This window comes from Onychomys torridus, chromosome 15 (genome assembly GCF_903995425.1).
Source record: "Onychomys torridus chromosome 15, mOncTor1.1, whole genome shotgun sequence".
In the NCBI taxonomy this organism is placed as follows: Eukaryota; Metazoa; Chordata; class Mammalia; order Rodentia; family Cricetidae; genus Onychomys; species Onychomys torridus.
Window position 1 is genome coordinate 61695392 of NC_050457.1, and position 25499 is coordinate 61720890.

General features: G+C 36.5%; 1 protein-coding gene across 5 annotated transcripts in view; it reads left to right on the forward strand.

The window, feature by feature from the left end:
- The window catches only part of Cdh18 (cadherin 18), an 827162-nt gene that overhangs the window by 614927 nt on the left and 186736 nt on the right, over positions 1-25499 (forward strand). For all 5 annotated transcript variants that reach the window (XM_036207191.1, XM_036207193.1, XM_036207194.1 and 2 more), the window contains one exon: positions 9772-10066. In XM_036207191.1, the coding sequence (XP_036063084.1) occupies positions 9772-10066 (295 nt within the window). The remainder of the gene's footprint in view (positions 1-9771; positions 10067-25499) is intronic.

Sequence of the window (25499 nt, forward strand, 5' to 3'; positions counted from 1 at the left end):
TTGAGTGTGGTATTCTGTATTGTTCTTTATCTGTTGAAAAGTGAATTTCCACAAATATTAGTTAGGATTACACTTGTTTGTGGGTATAAGGAAAAGTATTTAGAATATAGTTTGCATTACACTGTTTTATTAAAATTTTGCTTATAGATTCTTCTCCATGATCCATGACTGTACCATTGCTGGTATGCTGAGTAGCTGGCTAAGTTTCCATCTTTAAGATCAGGTTATGTCTAATAATTATTTGTTTACTCCCTTTGTATTCATGGCAGTATTGTACTCTTAGGGTAATTGTGTCATGCTGGTTATTGATATGGTTTATGGGCATCATATGCCAGTTGGTGGCATTCATCTTTCAGAAGCTTACATGACTCCCTGTGGTACCATGAATCTTAGCATCAACAAGCGGGCATTTAGATCAGTTTCATCTCAGAGATCTCTGTTTCTCAAGTGCATGATTCAGAAATAAACACTTAACTTTCTATATCTGGCAGGCAAACAAGAGCAATATCAATAGGCTGAATGTTTATAGAGTCTCATGGACCAGGGCACTGCATGTGCTGTAGGATTTTTTAGATAAATACATAATAGTGGTAAAAGAATTAGTTACCAAAATTTGCATACAGAATTCTATGAACCCATTATGGAACAACAGACTGTTTGTATGGTCTATTGTACAGTCTCTTTTTCTCCTAATTGATACTAAATTCTGTCAATTTGATCATATTAACCATAAAAAAATGGGAAGTTTAGAATTAACCAAAATTGAAAAGAAATCACTTAAATTCAGGCAGAAAAATAGAGAATACTTGTTTGAAATAATTAGATTTAAAATATTACCAATTTAGAAACCAATTTATTGTGTTTTTATTTTAATTTAGCATGAATGATAAGCATCCAAACATTGAAAACATAAGAAGAGATAACAAAAATAAGGCATTATTCTCTTATAGATCCTGGGGAAATTTTCATTTGTGAAAAAATCAGATTCAAAATTTTGAAAGTCACTGAGATTTTGTGTGAATGCCTTGGCATGGGGATAAAATCAGCAGAGTTAATTCTACAAGAGAGGGGACACTTTGAGTAATCTATGGGAGAAAGAATGAGGAAGAAATGAATCAAGGGCACCTTTTGAAATGAGTGGTTTTGGTTCTAAAGACAGAATCAGAAAACAGTTGAAAAATGATCAGAAAAAACCCCAAGAAACAAATGCACATTAAAACATAAGATATTGACCTTAATGAAGAGTTGGGTGAGCCATCTCTGCTTATTTAGTCTGACTCAAACTCATACACACAAAAAGAAGAAGAAAGAAAGAAAGAAAGGAAAGGAGGGAGGGAGGAAGGAAGGAAGGAAGGAAGAGAAAAGATATAGAATAAATTCAGGCTTTGAAATGAACAACTTGGACTCAGTTTAAAAATTCTGAATGCCATTTCCATTCTTAATGAATTGAACTAAGGGAAATATAAAATAGCAGATTTGGTAGAATTTTAATTTCAGCATGCAGATTTATGAGGAGTCTACATGAGTTGAGTAACACTGCAAGGCTGGGAAACTTGGTGAGGATCCCTGAAGGCATCCTTCTAGGCTGTAGTCCATATTTTCTCCCATCTTTGCTATTCCCATTTCCTAAATTTCCAAAATGAAAAATCATTATGTTGGAATGTTGTGTTTTGCTCCCTTGTGTTGAATTAGCTTACGCTGGTTCTTAGGTTTTCCCTTCATTTAAAATCTGTTATCTAATAATTATCATTTGTGATATTAAATCTATTTCTGTCTATTGAGATGAATTATTCAAAAAGATGAAAGTTCAAGGGAAACTGTAAAGAGAAATTTCTAAAAATTAGTTCCTTGACTTTTTTAAGAAAGAGAAGCAAGGCTGGGAAGTTGGGATTCAGTGTTCTACCTTGTGAAAATTTTTCCCAAAAGGAAGGGAAGCTGTGCATTACGATTTCCTGGGAACACTCTCCAGGTAGGGGTCTGTTGTTTTTTCCATGCATTCTGGCAATGGAAACTCATGAGGACACTTGATTCTGTTAAATTTACATTGGCATGTTGCCTGGAACATAGTGAAGATATATATATATATATATATATATATATATATATATATATATATATATATATATATTCTCTTCAGTTATATTGAATTGACTTCATTAATTGTTAATTATTTGGGGTTTGTGAATTCAGGTCAGATCTGTGACTATAAACAGAAATAGAAATGAGAGAGAGAAACATGTTTACAAATCCAAGAGATCTAAGAAGGAATGAGTTAACAAGAATTGAGTGGAAATACCTGGGAAACTTAATGAAAAAGCCTGGGAACTCGGAACAGTCTTTAGGAATGCCGTCCAAAAAGATCAAATTCTTATGTATCATCAAATAAGAACCTATCTAAGCAAGTGGGATTGGATCACTTTGCTTAGACATTGCAGTTCAGGCTTCTGAATTCAGTCTATCCTTTGTCCTTAATTCTTAGTTCACCAATAGTATTGTCTAGCTTTATTTCTGTAATTAATAGCTTTGTGCAGCCTTTGTGTTAATAAAATAAAATTAATCAAATTTTTATTATGAACTCCAGACACTATATTGAAATATCATCTTTCTCTCTGAGACCTCATGTGGGGACGTCTCAATTATAATATCCAATTAGAGTGTCTTAAGAATCCCTCCAATGTTTCTGTATCTTATTTAGTCCTTCAACGACCGATAGAAACTTCAATTTTTTTAGTAATTGTTGCCAAATATTATATTTTGCTTGATCACTATTTCAATTTACAATACAGATCAAGTACTTTGTAGAAACTTCACTTCCAGACAATATGCATGGTAGGAACATGTTTTACTATTTTCATGTAGTATCACTTTGGTAGATGTTACCTTCGTCAATTTTCTTCTTAGTGTATTAGCTTCTGCAATTATCTTTTTAATGTCTTGTTTGTCTTTTACTAGTTTGAAACCACAATGGTCCTTTATAAATCTGGTTATGATACAACCCAGCTCAAGAGTCTCCATTCTCTCACTTGATGCGGTTCCCATCTGTGAGCTCACATCCATGTAATTCCCTGATATCCTCTCCTTTCCCCTCCTTTCCACCATGCTCCTGTGATCATATTGGCATCATGTTTTAGAAATCTGCTAGTTATATTTCTAAAGTGACTCCTCCATTCTGTTAATATTGTCCCCTAAGATGTAAACTTGTTAAGCATTGTGGAAGCTCTGAAATGTATTTTCTTTATGTCTGTATCAGGATTATAAGTGAGACTCTTTGAAGCTCTACAGCAAGTCCTACAAACTTGGTTACTTAAAACATGAATATATTTTTCCAATAACTTTAATTGGCCATAAGTTCTAGATAGTTCTCACTGAGTTAGAATAATGGGGTAGATCTTAAGCCATTTTCAAAATATCCAGGAATCAATACATTCCTCATCAATTTACAGAGACCTCTCTTTGATTCTTGTGTGAGACCTCAAACACTTCCAAAACAGCAATGATGTGCCAAATTGTCCCAGTTTTTCATTTTTCTTTCTTGTAATATGGAATGTTATTTCTCTTTACTATATAATTAATATAATCAAATTGTTTCTTAAAATGAAACAATGTCCTCATTTCCAGCTCCTTCCTATTCATTTCTATGAACTGTCTGTTGCCGGATAAAGATCTATGTGCCTAAAGTTGAACATAACACAGCCTGCATTTAAAATTGCAATGTTTTCACAATATGCCAACAATATCTGATATCCGTTCCTTATCCCATGCCTTCTCTTTCTCTCTTCCTTTAACTGAATTAGTTGTTACCTCTCAGCATAGTACATACCAGTTATGTTTTTCTGGTAACTGTCCTCTTCTCATCATTGATATTATTGTTGACTCTAGGCAGAAAGCCATTCTGATGGTTTTCTCAGAGTGGTAACCAATTTATTGATAAACAAGAACAAAACAAAACAAACAAACAACAAACAAACAAACCACTTTTGCTACCCCAAACAAACTGTTAAAAGAACTAAAAATGTTGGTCATGTTAATTAACTGCCTTTTACTTAACTTTCACATTAATTTTTGAGAATACATCTGATTCATTTCTCTTTCCTCTCTTGTATGTCAACACTGTCTACCTGTGAAAATAAAACAAGCCAACATGAATAGCATTTCTTCATTTGAATCAGATAAATTCATAACTCTCCTTATCTCTGATGTCTGCAGTATGGATATGGGTCAATATTTCAGGGAGTTGAAATGTTCTCTGAGATGACTATTCTTTGTTTTACTGTTACTTACCACCTCTTTCTTCACTCAGTAGACTCTGATAGAGACAGAAGGGAGTCGATGTGTCATTAGAGGTACACATGTATGCTATGAACTTCATTTCAATTCCAATTATTTGATCACTTTTTGAGTCTTCCCAGCAATTAAAAGGAAATTCTTAAGCACTGTATATATTCTGTAGTGCCTAAATTCTAAGAACAATAATATGGACCATTCCAAAGTCCCAGTGAAGGACATGACACTATGACATTCCCAATCGTGTATTGAGGAGACTAATATTATATCTAAATTTGCCTTTGGTTTCTTTACCCTCCTATTCCTCACTTACTAGTTTACTTCTCCAGGAATAAATGCAAAGCTGATAAAATTTAAAGCATAAATTTTTATTCAAAATATCTTTTCATGCTGATGTTACCAAACAAATTGTTTATCGTCCCATCCTTTCTAAAATGTTGTTCTATTTTTCTTACTATATTAGTTCCTTGTTGATTGAATAAATATTAACATTTCCATAATACATTTTATAAATTAATTTTAAGATGTGATTATTGTATCAAGTTCAAAAGAAACTGGGATGTAGGTACCAAGATATTGCTAGTATTTGATGTTTGGGACAACATGATTTAGTTAATATATCAGTGATTTGTTATTTTACATGCTAAAACTTTAAAACATAGCATAACTTAAAGCTATATTTAGTAATACAGGCATACAAATTACTGTGACTTTCATATACCATATTGCTTTACCCATATTTTTATAAAAATAATATTGGTTTGATAATGCTGGATTGCTAACACTGGATGTCTGCCCTTATCTCTTCTTCAGTGAACTAAAAACATAAGCACTTCTCCTACACAAACGTTATACAGCTTACTATATTACATTTTTAACTCAGTGACCCACCTTTGTAATAGAGCTTGAAGTCCTAACTCAAAGCAACTTTCAAAATTAATGACTCTGCCACCATGCCCTTAACCTTTTAAAATTATTCGTCTCTAAGGAATCACATATTATCCTAGAGAGCAATTGCGCATTGGAGTGAAAGCAATAAATTTTTAGGTCACAACCCTAATGTGGTCTAGGGTGCATAAATAGTTTTCTGGAGTGAATTTGTGTGTGTCACATTAGCTATGGGAGTGCCATATGTTTCTATTTAACACCAAGAAAAAGACACTCCATGAAGGTAACACAGGAAAATTGTTCACACTGTTTCCTTGGGTGACTACCTTCCTGTTTTTCTACTTCACCCCCTTTTCTCTTTTGTCTGCTAAAGTGGAACTGATTATCATTGTTTATTATGCAATTAGACACATGAGAAGTCTCTCTACTTCTAATAGTCCACAAAAATGACAGTATAACCCCCTTCACAAAATTTCAGAGGTCTGGAATTTATTCCTCATTCTGCATGTTATAAGACCCTGTTATCATTATTTTATTAGACATGTTAGTTAATGTACTAAAGAAAACTTAGAGAAGGCACCAAAATATATTAGTGCTATATTAAAGAATGAGACAGAAATATTCTCTTAGATTAGTTTGAGCAATAATGGGCCCAAATTTGAATTCACCACTTTTTAACTTATATGTTTTATTAGTTTGTGGTTAATGTTCTGTCCATGGCTTATCTATCATGTGTCTGACCTGTCTGTATATGTTGCCTGTGTGTTATTCTTTATGTAAGTCTGTATTGCTAATAAAGTGACTATGCTCAGTATATATTGAATAACATATTAAACAGAGTCTGGAAAAAGGAATGAGAGAATTATTTACAGAAATCTTTACCAGTGTCATACAAAGAAAAAAGTTACTTCCCTAACCACAACTGTACCAGCTTTATTTTTGTTTATCAACTTGACCCAGAGAGGACTGAGGCTCAGTTGAGGTAATGCCTCTATGAGATCCAGCTGTTAGGCATCTTCTCAATTAATGATCAGTGTGGGAGAGCCCAGCCTATTGTGGGTGTTGCCATCTCTGTGCTGGTGGCCCTGGGTTCTAGAAATCAGGCTGACTAAGCCAAGGGGAAGCAAGCCAGTAAGCAGCTCCCCTCCATGGCCTCTGCATCAATTCCTCCCTCCAGGTTCCAGCCTTGCTTGAGTTCCTGTTCTGACTTCCTCCAATGATGGAGTATAAACTGGAACTACAAGCCAAATAAATGCTTTCCTTCTCAACTTGCTTTTTGGTCATAGTGTTTTGTCATAGCAATAAGAACCTTTACCAAGACGTTCGCTGACCTAGATAAGCACTTGAAGCTAAAAAATATTTTATGCACATTACTTCTGACACTTATGGAATATGTGTTTTGTTTAAGGTTGCTTTTAACATATTGGAAAGCAAAGCAAATGATTCCATAACACACACACACACACACACACACACACACACACACACACACACAAATTCTGCATCAACAGCATGGAAGCCTACATAGACATATTGAAATAGGCCTTTAGCTTAAGTTATAGAAGATAATAGCATGGGAAATCTAAAGACAGCAAGGTTGGTTACATTGTCTTTTCTTAATGGCATATTAAACATTATCAAGCTAAGCACACAGGTCAACTACAATACTCTCAAGGCAAGTTTTAATATGGCTGCAGGGCCCAGCAAAAGTTCAGTCATTGTAGAGTCAAGAGGTATTTTCAGAAGAAATAAATCAGCATTAGTTGGAATATTTTCTCCACAAAATATTGTGGTACTTTCCAATTTTTTTTCTAATTTACTTTTCAAAATGAATGTGGGCGGTGGTGGCGCACACCTTTAATCCCAGCACTTGGGAGGCAGAGCCAAGCGGATCTCTGTGAATTTGAGGCCAGCCTGGACTACCAAGTAAGTTCCAGGAAAAGGTGCAAAGCTACACAGAGAAACCCTGTCTCAAAAAAACAAAACAACAACAACAACAAAATAATGCAAACAAACACCATTTTAGTAGCTATCTATATACTGAATATTTGTAATTTTCTTGCTCTGCTCTTAATACTTTTTAATTATAGCCTGACTTTGAACCACATGCAAAGTAAAATATTTCTGTAACCATTGCCTAGATCTAGTTAATAAACCATTTATTTGTTTCTAAACCTTGCTATGTTTTGTTTCATGTCTCATTCTTCAATTCACCACACACCCTGTGTGGGAGCACCTCATTTCTTCTCTCTTAGTTCTAATACTCTCATACACTTTCCACCTGGAATCTTCTCTCTTCCTAAGGCCTAATGTACATGCTGTGATCCCTCTGGGTTCTTATAAGTCTCTTATTAAACAAAAATATACAGTCCAATAGGTGTGGTTTTCTTAGGCTCAAACTTTACTGCAGAGTAAATCTGGCAAGTAGAAATGAATAACTGAGAAAGGACAGAACAAGGAAGACAAATCCTCAATGAAACACTGCTCTTTCAGAAACAGTTATCATCAAAATTATACAAATTATTAAGTAATGAATTAAATCCTAATGTAATAGTTTCCATTGTTGCTACATTGAAATAATGATTTCAAGTTTGCTAAAAGATTAAAATTGTCATCAATAGCCGGGCGGTGGGCACACAACTTTAATCCCAGCACTCAGGAGGCAGAGGCAGGTGGATCTCTGTGAGTTCGAGGGTAGCCTGGCTACAAAGCGAGTTCCTGGAAAGGCACAAAGCTACACAGAGAAACCCTGTCTCTAAAAATCAAAAAAAAAAATGTCATCAATAAAATAATCACCTCCATTACTTAAATACTCAAGCTATGTATTATGAACAACTCATATGATAATCCAAAATATGTTTTATAATATTTTGGTGTAACTCTTAGTAATGTTATCCAATTTTATAAAATTGGATATTATATTTATAAATTATTAGTGATAAAGTATGTTCAAATTAATCATAAATTCTGGGACATCCATGTTAAGTGCTTTACAAATTGTGAAAATATCAAGGGAGAAGAACTAGATTCATGCATAAAAAGATAAACTCATAAAAATCACAGACATGTTTATTTTATTTGACTAATTTACAAAAATCTATGCAAAATCCATACTGAGAAAAATTTGAATATATGCTTCATATTGAAAACTTTAATTTGAATTAATCTAGCATATATACATGAATGCCTTTTATTTAAATAGAGTACAAGTATTAAAAAAACTAAATTTTCACTGCATAGGTGATTACTGCATATATTCTGAAGGTTATTTTAAGCATGGCTATGTCTTTCTAAAATTACTTCTGAAATATCAGAAAATGCTTTCTTTTTTCCATTGTACATTTTTGGCTTCTTTGTCAAAAATTGTATGTTCATAGGTGTGCAGGTTAATGTCAGGGTCTTCAATTCGATTCAATTGGTCCACGTGTCGGTTTTTATGCCAGTACTAAGCTGTTTTTTTTATAGTAGCTCTATAGTAGAGCTTGAGGTCAGGGATGATGATGCCTCCAGAGGTTGTTTTATTGTACAGGATTCTTTGGCTATGCTGGGTTTTTTGTTTTGCCATATGAAGTTGAGTATTGCCCCAGGTTGAGCTCCAGGAGTCCAATTGTTGAGAAACAGGAGGGACTGTATGAGTGTGAATTGTTGAGACCATGATTGGAAAAAGCATGGGGACAAATAGTAAGACAAATGGAAGCACACGAATTATGAACCAAAGGCTGTGGAGCCCCCAGCTGGAGCGGGCCCTCTGGATAAGTGAGACAATTGAATGGCTTGAACTCTTTGGGATGCACCCAGGCAGTGGGACCCGGACCTGTCCTTAGTGCATTGAGCCATGGTTTCCCCTGTCCTCCCCCCATCCCGACCCCATCCCCAGCTTTCCCCCATCTCCTCCTCTCTATTCCCATCTCCTCCAGGGCCAAGACTTCCCTGGGGATTCATTTAAACCTGGTGGATTCAGTACAGGCAGGTCCAGTCCCCTCCTTCCAGGCTGAGCAAAGTGTCCCTGTGTAAGCCCAAGGTTCCAAACAGCCAGCTCATGCACTAAGGATAAGTCTGGGTCCCACTGCCTGGATGCCTCTCAAACAGTTCAAGCTATTCAATTGTCTCACTTATCCAGAGGGCCTGCTCCAGCTGGGGGCTCCACAGCTTTTGGTTTAAGTTTTAACTTCAGTTTCTCCTACTTACCCTTTCAAGACCTAATGTCAACATTCAGTGTTGGTTAATTTTCATAATGATTTCCTTATGAAAATGTCATTCCCCCAGGCATGGAAAGCAGGGTTTGTTTAGTGAAAATGACTTTTCCCAACTTTATATTTCATAGTGTAATATTAATTCAGAAGAAAGAGAATGGTGATTTTTAAAAATAAAAAGCATACTGTTTATCAGTTTCTTTTAAACAGTTACTGAATCTCAGAGAAATCAAGATAAAGTATCTACTCAATCCCAAGTAGAGAAAACTATAAGAAAGGCAATGGTTGTGGTAGCATGTAGTTCACAGTATAAGAGAAAGCTCAAGTCTCAATCTCTTGATAACATTTGGAAAATATATGTCATCAGAATATAAATCATGCTGATTTTGCCCATGTCTGTTTCTAGCTGCATTCCAACTCCGACAAAGGTGATGGATCTGTCAAGTACATCCTCACTGGGGAAGGTGCTGGGACTATATTTATCATCGATGACACTACAGGTGACATCCACTCCACCAAAAGCCTGGACAGAGAGCAGAAGACTCACTATGTGCTTCATGCCCAGGCTATTGACAGACGGACAAACAAGCCTCTTGAACCTGAATCTGAGTTCATCATCAAAGTGCAAGATATCAATGACAATGCTCCAAAGTTCACAGATGGACCATACATCGTTTCTGTGCCTGAAATGTCGGATATGGGTAAGGAAATTATTTTTACAGTGTAGAAATTAATGCATATTATTGATAACACAAAAATTATCTTTTGAAGAACTTTTAAAAATGTATGTTGTATATTTGTAAAAATTTGAGAAGCTTCTAAAGTGTTAGGATATTTTTATTGCAAAAAGACATTGATTTTTGGATCATATATTATTTATTGAAATAAAATTTTGAGCATGTATGTATAGGTAATAGTTTGGACATCTCAATGTAAAAATAGTAAATTGGGTAACATGTAATCTTTCTTAAAGGGCATTATTTTTGATTATGTAAATTTTCTTTCGTATTATTGAGTAATATTAAATGCCAACACATTAATAGTATCTGCTTTGAAGATAAAGTGTATGACATCTTGAACTTCAGGTTGCATGTTTTATAAGCCTACAGATCCTTCTTAACTATAATGGCATTAGCATTTGAAGTTATTACTTCATTAACCAATAAAACTATTCATTTGGCTAAGCAATCACATGCTTATTTCAAAACATAAATCTACGTTACTCATTTTGAGATTATTTTTAAATGTTTAGATAGGTGAAGTACAAATGCCACCCTCTCATTTTTAGGAAATAAGCAACAAGTAATGAATTTAAGATTCATCTCAATGCATGGCTGTACTGTGATTGAAATATCTTGGTACAATGCTCAAAGTTTCTGAATTTGCAGGACACTTTCTCTACTCACTGATCTCTGTTGCTAGCCTATTTCTTTTTATTTTTATTACATAAATAAATTTCTTGGAAGTAATTAAAATGAAGTTAAATAGTCACATTATTCTTTTGCCATCTTTGTAATATTCCATGTGCATTCAAGACAACTTTTCTGAGTGATAATTTTTGCATTTCCTTTAAATGTATATGCCAGCCTTACTCTGATCTGTCTGTGAATGTTCACATAAAGCTTCCTTACTGGAAGTAGTGAACTTCAATTCCCTTTTAGGATTGCAAACCATTTTAGCTCTCCCGAGAGCCAGGTAGCTCTTTAGCTGATGGCAAAGGGGTGGAAATCAAGAGCGAGATGTTCTCAGCCAGAGCCTCTAGGGAGAAAACAATTTCCCAACCTTTTTCCCTCTGCAGCAGAATTCAGGGACGAGCTATAGCAGTCCTTGGCAGACTCCCAGAATATATTCAAGTTTATTGGTCTCCAAGGGTATTTAAGGAGAAATTGGTGGACTAGGCAATGTTATTCAAGATGGGTAAGAGTTTGTGAGCAAAACTTGAAAATAACCTTCCATGCTCTGCCAACAATGGCTAGGCCAACATCATACTGCCCACGCTCCTCCTAATTTATAAGTGCAACATGTTTAATACACCATCACTTATAAAAAAAATATGCTGGTAGGCTTCTTTGTGTGATACAGGCCAAGAGCAAACATGAAACCACCAGAGTCATAAGGAAATAACAATAGAGACAATGAACTATGCAGAGTCATCATCACCAGTTTCCAATTAGCAGTAATAAGAAGTAAACTGGAGTATTTTAGTGAATACAGAAGAGAGGTTGGGGGAGGTAGGATTATGATGTTTTATATTAAAAAGCAAATCACAACAAAAATTTACTTAGGTCCTCAAATAATGACTGGTCACTAATTCAGCTTCTTTTCTATTCTGGTATAAGAGAACATAACAACAACAAAAAAAAAGCAAAACAAATTCTTTATTTTAATTAGGTGATTTTGTATTCATTTTACATACCAACCACAGATTCCCCTGCCCTCCCATTCCCGCCACCCAGGCTTCTCCCCCAACCAACTCCCAATTCCCACCTCCTCCAAATCAAGGTTTCCCATGGGGAATCAGTAGAGCCTGGTACATACAGCTGAGGCAGGTCGAAGCTCCTCCTCCTTGCACCAAGGCTGTGCAAAGTATCTCACCATAGGCACTAGGCTCAAAAATGCCAGTTCATGCACTAGGGACAGGTCTCATTCCCACTGCCTGGGGGCCTCCTATATAGTTCAAGCTAAACAACTGTCTTACTTATCCAGTGGGCCTAATCCAACACCATGGAGGCTCCTCAGCTATTGGTCCACATTTCATGAGTTTCCACTAGTTTGGCTAGTTGGCTTGGTATTGTCATTAAAAACTGACATGTGGACCAATGTAATCAAATTGCAGACCCTGACATTAATCCACACACCTATGAACACCTAATTTTTGACAAAGAAGCCAAAACTTTACAATGGAAAAAGGAAAGCATCTTCAACAAATGGTGCTGGCATAACTGGATGTCAACATGTAGAAGATTGCAGATAGATCCATATCTGTCACCATGTACAAAACATATGTCCAAGTGAATCAAAGGCCTCAACACAAATTCAGTTACTCTGAACCTGATAGAGAAAGTAGGGAGTAGTCTTGAACGCACTGGTACTGGAGATCACTTCCTAAATATAACACCAGTAGCACAGACACTGAGAGTGACAATTAATAAATGGGACCTCTTCAAACTGAGAAGCTTTTGTAGGGCAAAGGACACAGTCATTAAGACAAAACTGCAGCCTACAGAATGGGAAAAGATCTTCACCGACCCCACATCTGTCAGAGGACTGATCTCCAGAATATATAAAGAACATAAAAAATTCTTAAGAAATAAGCCAACTGTAGAAAACATATTCTTTGGAACTATTATGGAAACAAGGTAAATTTCCAAGAACAAGGAAGAAAATATGTATAGAGGGAGAAATAAACTGTCTTCCCATTTCAGATGAGGAGTTCCCTGATTTACAAGCTTCATGGAGAATCTACTTTTGAGGAAAACATTGGTAGATTGGGTTTAGACAAATTATGGCAATGTCCCCAAAACCTGAATATAAAAGGAAGCTTTAATGGGTGGTAGGGAAAATTAGAAATTAAAAATGTTTGAAGGAGGTGAGCGATCTGAGTTCAATCAGTAAAGAGACGGCAAAGATAACAGTGGTGAATCCTGAAGCAGGCGTGTGTATACAGAGAAGCAGAACCTTACATGGAAATTGGCACTTTAGAGTCCATGAAAGGTTCCTTGTTAATCAAAATTAAAGCCAAAAGGCAAGGTGGAATTATCATAGTAAAAGCTGTGGGTTCAAATTTGAGGTATAAAAATACTTCTTAGATGTTTCCTAAAATCTGAAATATTGGAAGAATAAGGAATAACTAATACTCTCATGTACTCAGGGTGACAAGAATGTTTTTATAGGACAAAACATTAGTTTTTAAAAGTAGTAAAATAATTAAGAGAGTTTAGTGCTATCTCCATACTAGTGTGGTTCCATGCAAATATAATTTTGATGATAGTAATTTATTGGTGGCCAGATGCCAAATTTTGGACAGTACACATTATTATTGGTTTTGAATGAGCAGAAGCTCATGATTGTGTGTGTATGCGTGTGTGTGTAATCATAACCAACAATTTACATTGTATTTTGATTGTATGGAGGCTGATATAAAAATTAGTGTGTGTGTGTGTGTGTGTGTGTGTGTGTGTGTGTGTGTGTATGTATGTAATCATAACCAACAATTTACATTGTATTTTGATTGTATGGAGTCTGATGTGAAAATTTGGTGTGTGTGTGTGTGTGTGTGTGTGTGTGTGTGTGTGTGTGTGTTTGTGTGTACCTGTCTTTATATTTGGTGCTTACAAATGGAAGATGTTGCATCAACTATGACAGCAGAAACAAAATGTTAATATACTGAAGACAAGGGGACATCAGGCAATGGCAGGAGAGACAGCCTCCCTGCTTGCTGCCTTTGCAGAACCTGATTTCTTGAAGCACAATCATTCAGGGGAAAAATGTTGTTCATAGTTTACACATGAAAGAGGAAGAGTTGCACAGTTGGGAGGAAGTCTATGTGGCTCCCAAAGCCTAAAATACTGATGGTTTTTAGAAAAGAAAAGTTTGCAAATTGCATTGTGAGAGATTACAGGTAATGAGACCTGATGCAGAACAGCTAGAGGGCTGTGCTGTAGTCCCAAGTAAGAAGGTCTCTGTGGACTGAGCCATGAAGATTTTGCAAGCTTGGCACTTCACAGAGGGGCAGCCTTCTGTATAAACAAATGACACTCTTCTTTCCCGAGACTTGCTGCCAGCTATCTAACTAGTGGACAGCTTCCTTCAGTGTTGCTAAAGTGATATATGAATGTTAACTTGACGTCTCTCGCTAGCCTGGTGTTTGCCAATTATACCAAGGTTGCTGGCCAGCATGACCCAGAGATCTGCCTGCTTCTGCTTTTCCAGAATTAGGATTACAAGCACATGACACTGTGTCATTTTCATGTGACTGCTATAGATAGAAGTCATGTCTCCATACATTCACAGCCAGCACTTTACTGACTGCATTTCAAGGTTTTACTGGGAGGACACTAGTAAAGATACTAATCTATCGCGGAATTCAAAGGAATGAGGAAATTGATGCTCACTTCCGATTAGAAGCAGTGGTGCTGCTGCCTTTTAAGGAAGTTGATTTGTTGTTGAAACATGAAACTCTCATTTCCTCTTTTTTTTTTTTTTCTACTGACCCAGAGAGTAATTATGTCAGATGACTTGCTGTGATAGAAATTTTCCTTTCTGCTTGAGTGCAGCTAACAGCTTCTCTTAAATATTCAAATCATGCTTGTGATCAAAACAATTTGTACCCAGAGAAGCACTAATTAATCGATTAATGAGATTTGCTCCTTTGAATGGAGGCTTTCTGCTCTGAAAAATTTTAAAAATCTTTTTCATCACAAATTGTACAGAAATTTGCCAGAGTCTATGACTATAGGTCACCATAGCAACTGTGAAAACTATCCAACAGACACCTGTTAAACCCCCAATACATGTCAGGAATCTCATATATTTACAGTAATGTCATGTATTTGTCAAAATTGTCATCACAGTGCCAACATGATGATTATTCTTGGTGTACTGAGAATGAAAATGAAATATGGAATTATATGGTTTGTCTAAAATACCATGGCTACATGAAAAACTTTCTAAGTTAGCGATATTTTTAGGCCCTATATTCCCATTTTAAAATTAAAATTTAAAAGAAAAGTGGATATAAGTTATATGTAGAGAAATTCTTTTAGAGAAATTCAAGGAGCACAATAGTAGTAATGTAAAACAGGAGATGCTGTAGCATTATGTTTAAAGAAATAAAGTCATTTTTGACTCATTAAACTGATTTTATTTACTACTATTACATTTTTCTGACTTACCACATATTTTGGGGATAGAGTTTTCTACAGTCAAATAACAAACTTAACCCCTAGGCACAGAAAAAAATAAAAGAGAAAAAAAGTCTTATATTCAATACCAATGGAGTCTTACTTTGCATTTCTCATGGCTATGGATATTGAACATTTCTTTAAGTGTTTCTTGGCCATTTGAGATTCCTCTTTTGAGCATTCTCTGTTTAGATGTGTACCCCATTTTTTAATTGAATTAGTTTGTCGATGTCTAGTTTCTTGAATTAGTTATATATTTGGATGCTAACCCTCTGTCAGATGTACAGTTGTTGAAAATCATTTTCTCATTGAGATTCAATCTTATACCTGTCACAATTGCTAAGATCAGAAACATAAGTGACAGCTCATGCTGAAGAGGATGTGGAACAAGGGAATACTTCTTGATTGCTAGTGGGAGTGCAAACTTGTATATATTTTAGAAATCAATATGGCAGGTTTTCAGAAAATTGGGAATTGATTTACCTCAAAATTTAGCCACACCATTCCTTGTTGTTAGTTTTTTTTTTACTCTTTGGGCTCTCTACTCTTTTAAGGGCCTGCCATCCAGCTCCCGGATGATGACATGGAGGCTTATTATTTCTTATAAATGCCCGGACTTAGATTGGCTTGTTTCTAGCCAGCTTTTCTTAAATTATCCCATCTACCTTTTGTCTCTGGGCTTTTCCCTTTCCTGTCTTCTGTAAACTTATTTCCACTGTTACTCCATGGCCGGCAGTATAGCTGTGTGGCTGGCCCCTAGTATGCTCCTCTTCTTGTTCTTTTGATCCTCCCTTACATCTGTTTCTATTTAGTCTCTCTGCCTGCCAACCCTGCTTATCCTTTCTCCTACCTTGCTATTGACTGTTAAGCTCTTTATTAGACCATCAGGTATTTTAGAAAGGCACAGCAACACAGCTTCATAGGGTTAAACAAATGCAACATAAAAAAATGTAACACATCTTTGCATCACTAAACAAACGTTTCACAGCATAAAATATTTAATACACCTTAAAATAACATTCTATAATAATTCCTGAGCCTATACCCAAAGCATGTCCTATCACACTAAAAGGGCACTTGCTCAATTATATTCATAGTAGATTTATTCATAACATCCAGAAACCAGAAACAACCTAGATGTCCTCACCATGGAAGGGATAAAGAAAATGTGGTACATTTAAACAATGGAGCATAATTCAACTGTTTAAAAAATGACATCATAAAATTTATCAGCAAAAGGATGGGACTAAAGCAAAGCTATCCTGTGTGACATGACACCATCCCAACAAGACAAACGTGCTATGTACTCACTTATAAGTGGATATAAGATGTAAAATATAGGAAAATCATGCTAATCATGTTATGGTCCACAGATCCAGATAGGATAAGTAAAAAGGAGAGCTGAGGGGGGAGGGGATGACCCAAAAATCTCTATGAGAAGGGAAATATAATAGACATTGTGGGTGGATTGGGGGTGGTAGTTTATGGGAAGTTTCTCTGGTCCTACCCAGACCCAAGGTCTAGATGAATCTATCCCACTTGTGATCCCTCAGACACTTATAAAATAATTACTCAGAGGCTTAATATTCATTACAAACTATATGGCCCATGGCTCAGGCTTCTTGCTAGCTAGCTCTTACAACTTAACTCAACCCATTTCTATGAATTTATGTGTTGCCACGTGGCCATGGCATCTTGTTGCTCCTTGAGTGGTGGGCTGCATCTCTCCACTCTGCCTGTCTTCTCTTACTATCTCTTCTGTATTTTCCCACGTGGCTCCATCCTGCCCTGCCAAAGGCCAGTGAAGCTTTGTTCATTATCCAATGGGAGCTACATTTATTCACAGCATACACAAAGACATCCAAAAGCAAGGTAGGGATGGGAACAGGAGAATAAGATGAGGGGAGGAGGGAGAGAAAACTGGGAGAAATGACTGGAAAAGGGGGACATTTAGGGATGAAGGAAAAATCTAGCGCACTGAAAACTCCATGGAACCCTACAAAGGAACCCTACTGGCAAAGACTCTCAGTCAAGGGAGACGCGGAGCCTGAAACGGCCATCGTCTGCAACCAAGCAAGGCCTCAAGGGAAGGGTCTCAGACACTAAATCATCCACAAATCATTTCATTAAAGTTTTCCTGCCACTGGATATGCTGGGATGGGAGCCTAGCATAATTGTCATCAGAGAGATAAGAGAGACTTCATACAACAAATGATGGGAGCAGATACAGAGACCCATGTGCAAATATTAGGTGGAATTTGAGGTGTCCTGTGGAGGGTAGAATGACTGGTTGTGCCAGAAAGTGTAAGGACATCACAAGAACAGGGCCCACAGAATCAACTGACTGGCACTCAAGTGTGCTCACAGATTGGAAGGAGCCTCTATGGGGTTGACCTAAGTCCTTTGCATATATTTTGTGGTTGTATGGCTTGGTGCCTTTGTGGGATTCCTAACAGTAGGTGTGGGGCAGTCTCTGACTCGTTTTCCTGCCTTTGGGGCTCTTTTCCTCCTACTGGGTTTCCTTGTCCAGCCTTGATGTCAGAATATGTGCCTGGTCTTATTGTAGCTTGTTGTGCCTTATTCAGTTGATGTTTCTGTTCTTTTCTGAAGGGAAGTGGAAGGGTGGTTATAGTGATATTTTATTTGTATTGAAATGTGATTTTATTTGTATGTCAATAAAGTTGCCTTGAGGTCAGAGCAAGCCAGAGCAGAAGCCGAGCAGTAGTGGGGCACGCCCTTAATCCCAGCACTTGGGAGGCCGAGCTAGGCGGATCTCTATGTGTTCAAGGACATAGCCAACATAGCAGACACACGCCTTTAATTTCAATACCAACCATAGAAGACCTGGAGGTCTGTACAAACAGACAGTGACGAGGAGGTCATGTGGCTGGGTTTACAACCAATGAGGGAGGAGAACCGAAAGTCTTTAAATAGACAGGACACAGAGAAGTAGGTCTCTTGCGGAGAGGAGGAACCGCAGAAGCAGTGAAGGGTAAGGTTTTCTGCTTTGGCTCTGACCTCGTGGTTTTTAACTCTGCAACTGGCTCTGTGTTTCTTATTTAACAAGCAGGATACATCTACAGGTGGTGGATCTGGAGAAAAAGAGAACATGTCTGAAGAGATGGGAGAGAGGAGGGTGGGGAAACTGCAGTGGGAATATAATGTATGAGAGAAGAATAAATATAAAAGGGAAAAATATCAATGCCAATGAAATATAGCCACATGATTTTGAAAAAGAAGCAATTCTAACAACACAGACACACAGACACACACAAAGACAATATATATATATATATATATATATATATATATATATATATATATAATTAGGAGGAGGAAATGGGGTTATTATGATCAAAATATATGTTATGAAATTCTTAAGGGAGTAATAAAATATTATATACTAAAATATTAGAGTAGGGCCTAGTACCTCCTCAGCCATGCAGTTTTGTTGATACCAGTATTGCATATTCTTCCTTGGAGTGGGCTTTGAGTCCAATCAGAGAACGAAAGGATTATTTCCATAAAAATTTTGCCACTATTAAATTAGTGGGTATATTTTGCCTGGCAAGTTGGTGTGCTAGTTCTTGGTCTTCTCAGCTGGTTAAAGCTGTTAGTGTCTACCTAACAGTATAGGTAACAATGAAAGTTTAAGTTCTTTGATTTCTGTATTTGCAATGAAATGATGTTTTTCTAACTTCGGCACAGTGGCTGCCCCTTAATCTACTGCTATCTTAGCCAGTATTTGCAGTCTGCAGCTATAGCCCTGATTATCTAGCCATAGCCTGGCACCTCAAGCTTGCAGACAAGATGCAGTTCTGCTCCCACAGCCACTGGCCCTGTCACTGTTGCTAAAGGTAGTTTTAACTAAATCTCTACTGATCTCATTATGAATAAAACTCAAGACTCCGAGGGTGAGCTGAAAACCTGTGAGCTCAGAGAGGCTAAGTAGCAACTAGCTAACACTCTGTCCTTGCTAGCATACATGGAAGACCCATGCTTCTGCTTTGCAAAATCATAAAATGTTGTGTCACTTCAGACCCCACCCTACTATTTCCTCTGTCTCTCTATCTCTCCTGGATTCCCACCAGTATTCTATTATTACTTTCTTTCAACTAGTTTTTAATGCCATCTCCTGACCCAAGATTAGGTTTACTTAATTAATGCAAATACAAACTTGGGGTCACAGTGTGACCTAATATTCCCCCAAAATATGTGGTGTCTTCAGCAATAGAGTCTTTTCATTTAGTTCTGAAGGGCATCCAAGAGCAGTGCCAAGGACCTATAATGTTTTTACAGGTGACAATGGGGTTTTCCTGTTCAGTGACTCATAAAAAGGTAATCTTTACCTGGCATATGGATATTTGATCAATGACCTTGATTTTTTTTTTTTTTTTTTTGGTTTTTTGAGACAGGGTTTCTCTCTGCAGCTTTGCACCTTTCCTGGAACTCACTTGGTACCCCAGCCTGGCCTCGAACTCATAGAGATCTGCCTGGCTCTGCCTCCAGAGTGCTGGGATTAAAGGCGTGTGCCACCACTGCCTGGCCAACCTTGACTTTTTGTAATAGCAATAATCTGCAATACTGGATATATTCCATCTAACTCCTTCCTACTTAAAATACTTTTATTTGGCTTACAAAGTATTAGGATTAAATATGATTTTTAAAGTCTATTTATCATTTTGGTTAATTTTCCTGTTCTTCTGAAATGAAATCATCAGTATTTTGCAGAGATATTTTATAAATGTTCTCATACATATAGACTATATCTGCATTAATATCCCTTGCAACATTATGTACAATGTGAAAGTAGGGAACAGAATATACACATATTCATACACAAAAAGTTCCATAACTTAACATAGAACCATCTTTACTTTATACTATAGAATGGGTCTGTATTTTAGAATAATCATACACATGAATAGAAAATATTTGAAGGGGTAAACACATATGTAAACCCTGATGACATTCATTGTTTCTGAAAAGTGAGTTATGATTTCATCTTGAAGGGAGGAAAACCACCCTTGTTAAAGACTGTGAAAATCTGTTATTTATGAAATACTAGCAGTACTCCAAATAGTGGGAGGGGGGAGTCTCTGACCCTTTCGCCTGTTCTTAGGACTCTTCTTCTCCCACTGCATTGCCTCCCTCAGCCTTGACATCTTGCTTGTGCCTAGTCTAATTGTATAGAGTTGAAAGGGGGCTCAGCTTGTAGACTGGAGAAGTTGTCATAATTCACAGTGCATAAGATTTACCAGTTAGCAACAGGATTAGAGTAAGTGGACATTTCATTTCAAGTAGAAAAGTGATGACAGATATATTTTCTGCTACTGGATATTAGTCAGTTTGGTGGTGTGCATGTAAGTGTGTGTGTGTGTGTGTGTGTGTGTGTGTGTGTGTGTATTGTTATGTAATAAAAGCATTGAGCTAATATTGTCTACACATCTTTACAAAATATACAATGAGGACACAAAGGCTAGGACTGAAAATTTGCTTGGTTTGCAGGATTTTATTAGATTAGTTTTGTAACTACACATTCTCAGTCTGAGTAGTCTAGTGTGTTTGTAAGTTCCTTATCAAATGAAACACATGTGGAAGTATGGATGGTTTAATATAGATGCAAACATAAGCCAATATTTTTGAAAAATATTCTTATATAAAGTTTTTTCTCATTTTTTTATTTACACAATGTAATTTAAACTGTTATCATACTTGAGATCAGTACACTTCCCAGTCTTGACCTTTTGCAGCTGCCCTGTTCATAGGAGGATTGTTAGAGTCATTCCTGGCCAGAAATACACGGTATCAGTAACACCCATCACACTACATCCAAACACGGTATTTCCAGATATTGCTAAATGTTCTCAGAAGGAAAATTTGAGTCATTCTCAATTATCAGTTGAGAATTGCTTGCACAGGGGACATGAAAGTAAAGAGAATGACAAAGTACAGAAGCATGAATAAAATAACATATTGTATAATTTATAATTCCATACAAAGTGAATTTGACAGTGCTAGATTGCTCATCATCTATTTTATGACCCAAATTATTCTACATGTAATTTGGTGTTGAAATATTAATTTTCATATTTAAATGCACAATAGCCTATAATAGAGGCAAACTTATGATGAAATTAGTCAATGGATATTGAACAAATAGCAGTATTTTGAGCAGTTGAGATTCAGGAATCACAGACTTCAAAGTTTTGATTTTATAACACTTATTTAGGTTATGTGCAGTAAATAAATCTAGTGTAGCTATATACTTGTATATATATGTATATAATAGTACAATCATATCTATACATATTTAACAGTTTTCATAGAGTAAGAGAACTTGAAAAATATGTTGTAACACTATTAAGTCCATTGTTTCCTGTATCTATGTTGAATAAACTTACATAAATTTCATCAACTCAAATTTAGTATTCTGTCCTTTTGTTTATAATTGCAATGCATCATCATCCTGGTGTTAATGACCATCTTGGTCCATTTCTGTTGTTACATTAAATGTCTGAGCCTTGGTAACAAGTAAGTGAAAGACCATACAATTTTGATGTTGAGTGTGCAAAATCATTTGGGTCTGACATATAATGGCTCTCTAAACACTACATGTGAATTTTAGTACAATGGTGGAGAGCATGTGGAACTGAGGAATGAGTATATTTTTAAATATCTAGTCTCTGAGGAATAAACTATGGTCCCATAAGAGTCACTTTAGTTACTTAAAGACAGTGACTACCCCAGTGATTTAGTGTCATCACACTCCAACTCTTCTTGATAGTCAACTCATGTCTCAGCATCACCACACTGGGGACCAAGCTTCCAGAGCATGAACCTCTGGAGGATGTCCTCTCAACACAGAGGAATGATGATGGCAATCATTTCTCCCTTCTATCTCTGTTTTTATTTTTATTTTTCAATAACTGAGAGTGTAATGTAGACTATAGAGCTCCTACCCCTTGATAGACCCCTCTCAGGGTCCAGGAAGAGTCTACAACCAGCTGATAATTAATCTTTGAGGATAAGAAATGTATACAAATCAATTCTCTACACAGCTTCTATTTTGCTCTCATGCCTACCTCCTTTCTTGCCTGATATCTCTCTACATTTATCTGCTGTCCTTTCTATGTTATATCTTAATTTTCTCATCCTAGTTCTGACCCATCTAGTTCTTTCCCATCTTAGCTTTTTTACCCCATATCCTTTGTTCTCATTTTGTTCTTCCTCATCTTGTTTTTCCCCATCTGCCTCTTCCTCATCTTCCATCTTGTTCCTCTAGTACTCTCTTCTAGTCCTTCAATCTAGTTCTCTCTCATCCAGTTCATTCCTCTCCAGTTCTTACTCATCTAGTTCTCTTTTCTATTCTCCATCTCGTCCTCAAGTCCTCTCTCTCATCCTCCTCCAAGTTTCCTTATACCTCTTAGTTCTCTCGTATTCAGTTATAAACACAGGCAATAGCAATTCTCTGACTGAGCAAGGTCACCAGGCTTGAAGTCTTGCAGGCTCAAAAAGGCAAATAAGACTTTTCCTCAAGCACTGACCAACAGGCTTTCTTTCACAACCCCAAATGGGAGTGGTTAAAGGAGGAGGTCAACTGAGAGCTAATATCAGTTAGTATATAAAAAGGGGGGGATTTATGTACTCAGTCTATGTTCTTAGAAGTGGTTAGGTAATAAGTTAGGAGTCTATAATATCTGTAAGGCTGTATGAGAAACGAGGGTCTCAGCTTAAATTGCAAAAGAAATAAAGCTATCCTACTAACCTAGGAGACATGTGTTGTTTCCATTAGGGTGTTACCTTAGTTTAGGAGATCATTTGAATGCTTGATAGGCATTTTAGATAAATACACTGTTAGAAGTTCTTGGATCCAAACATAGCATACAAGAGAATTATTGTAGGAATTGGCATATATATATATATATATATATATATATATATATATATATATGCTAAAATACCAACAAGACTTCTTAAGCCATGTATTGACCTTTGGAAAAGTTCTTGACCTTTCCAAGTAGTAGCTTTTGTGATACTAGCTGGATTCCATTCAATTTTCCTATGACTTGCAGCAAGAGGGTAAATTTTCATAATGTTCCAAATTACTTCTTTAATTTTATTAACTGTCAGCTCATTTTACAAGTGACACTAAATGGTGACATAATTCAGTATTATGGTTTACCATAGTCCAAATAAGTAGAATACCACCTGTTTTCTGAGTAAGAGGTGATTTAAATATGATCATCTGAGAAATGAATAGAGGAAGAATAAAAAAGTATTTGTAAATGATGCTACCTTTCTCACAGGAAGTGTGCCTCTGAAATGACTAAGATATTTAGTCATTAGATAGATTATCGAAATAGTGATTATTAGTCTATTATATAGTATGTAAAGTATTATATCATTTACAAACTTTAGGTTCGGTGGGACACTGGAAAATTTTCAGGTATCGAAATACAATTTACTTTACTTATAGTCCTTAAACCCACTGTGTTGCTTGTTTTGTGTGAAGTAATTAAATGCTCTCTTTCTGTGTTTGTATTTCCCCTCCAGTCTTAAAAGCCGAAGGGCCTCTTTTTGTATGTTCCTTGTTGCCCAGCAACAATCCGCATCAGCTGTGCACTGACTCATTGCACTGCTTGCTGGGACCTTGATTTAGATCAGCCCAAACATCTTGGGAGCTTCATTCTGGACACCTGCCAGGATGCAAGAACCATACTCATATAGTCACCCTGGAGACATAATCTCGAGGATGATATGATTTTAATAACATAAGGCTTGTATTACAGTTCACAAGGTAGATGGTTTGTACTTGAAACATGACCTGGTGGATATGAAGAACAACCCATGGGACACAAATTTCCAAGTTATGTTTCTTTCTTCTGATAACTGTTCTTAAATGTTAGCTTTTGTTTTATACAAAGTATAATTCAGGAGTTAGTGACATAGTTTGTTACTTTTGTTGTGACCAAACACCCTAAAAAGAAACTTAAGGATTTTTTTTTTTTTTTTTTTTGGCTCACAGTTTGATGTGATACAGTTCTTTATGGAAAGGAGGGTGTGGTGTCAGTGCCAGAAGAAAGCTGACCACACTATGCTCAAAACCAGAAAGTATTGTCTATTGTCCTGGCATAGTTGGGATGTGAGTCTGAATATCATGCTTCAAGGCTGGTTCTTAGTGGTCCACTTTGTCCAGCAAAGCTTTACATTTTCCCAAAGTTTCCACAGATTCTGTAGGAACACCAACAGTGAAGGAGCAAGTTTCTAAACATATGAGCCTACGTGATGATATTTCAAATTCAAAAACAAACAAAAGACTGTGGCCCACAGCAATATTAATCTTGTTTATTTATGGCTCAATATCCAGAATGTTATTATGTGGGATCACAGACAATTTGGCTTGCATCTTCTCAAACTGATGCTGAGCTTGTGAATGGCGCCCTGTGACTCCGTTGTCTTGTTTTAGGTTTCAGCAGGTGCCTTGAAAATAACACCCACATTTTGCTCAGCTGAGAAGGGCAGGCCTGGGTTCTCTTTAACCAAGAGAGAAGCTTAGGGGATCTTTTTTTAATTTATAAGTGTTTGCATTGAAGGATGTGTGTGTGTGTGTGTGTGTGTGTGTGTGTGTGTGTGTGTGTGTGTATCTGTGTGTCTGTGTATGTAAACAAACACCCTTGCATGTGTGTGTGTGGGGGCGGGGGGCACAGAGTAAAAGACAGAGTGTCTGCCCTGGTACTATTTGTTTTATCATTTGGAAAAAAAAAAAATCTCTCATTAACTTGAAGCTTATTGGAATCCAGCATGCCCCAAAGTGTCAGAGTTTCATGTTTATATGACATCATGCCTAGCCATTTACATGATTGCTGGGTACTCTGGTCCTCAACACCGTTCACTAAGAACTTGTGCACATGAAACCTATTCCTAGCCCAACATTTAGTTTTCATGCTAAAATGATTTTATTTTACGCTGATTTTAGTTTTTTATAAATTTTAATCTTTTTCCACAATGACTTTACAGGCATTTAGAAGACTTGCTTAGTGATAACAACTGTGTAATTATTTTTATTTTCTCTGATAATGAACATTTTGGTTAACAGAAATATTTTCTGATTCATCCTTCTTTATCAATATCCACAGTGTGGAAAACACTTCTTAAGAAGTTAATTTATCTGCTTTAGTACATTGTATTCAGATAGAATGCTGGATGTGACTTCAATTTTCCTATATTC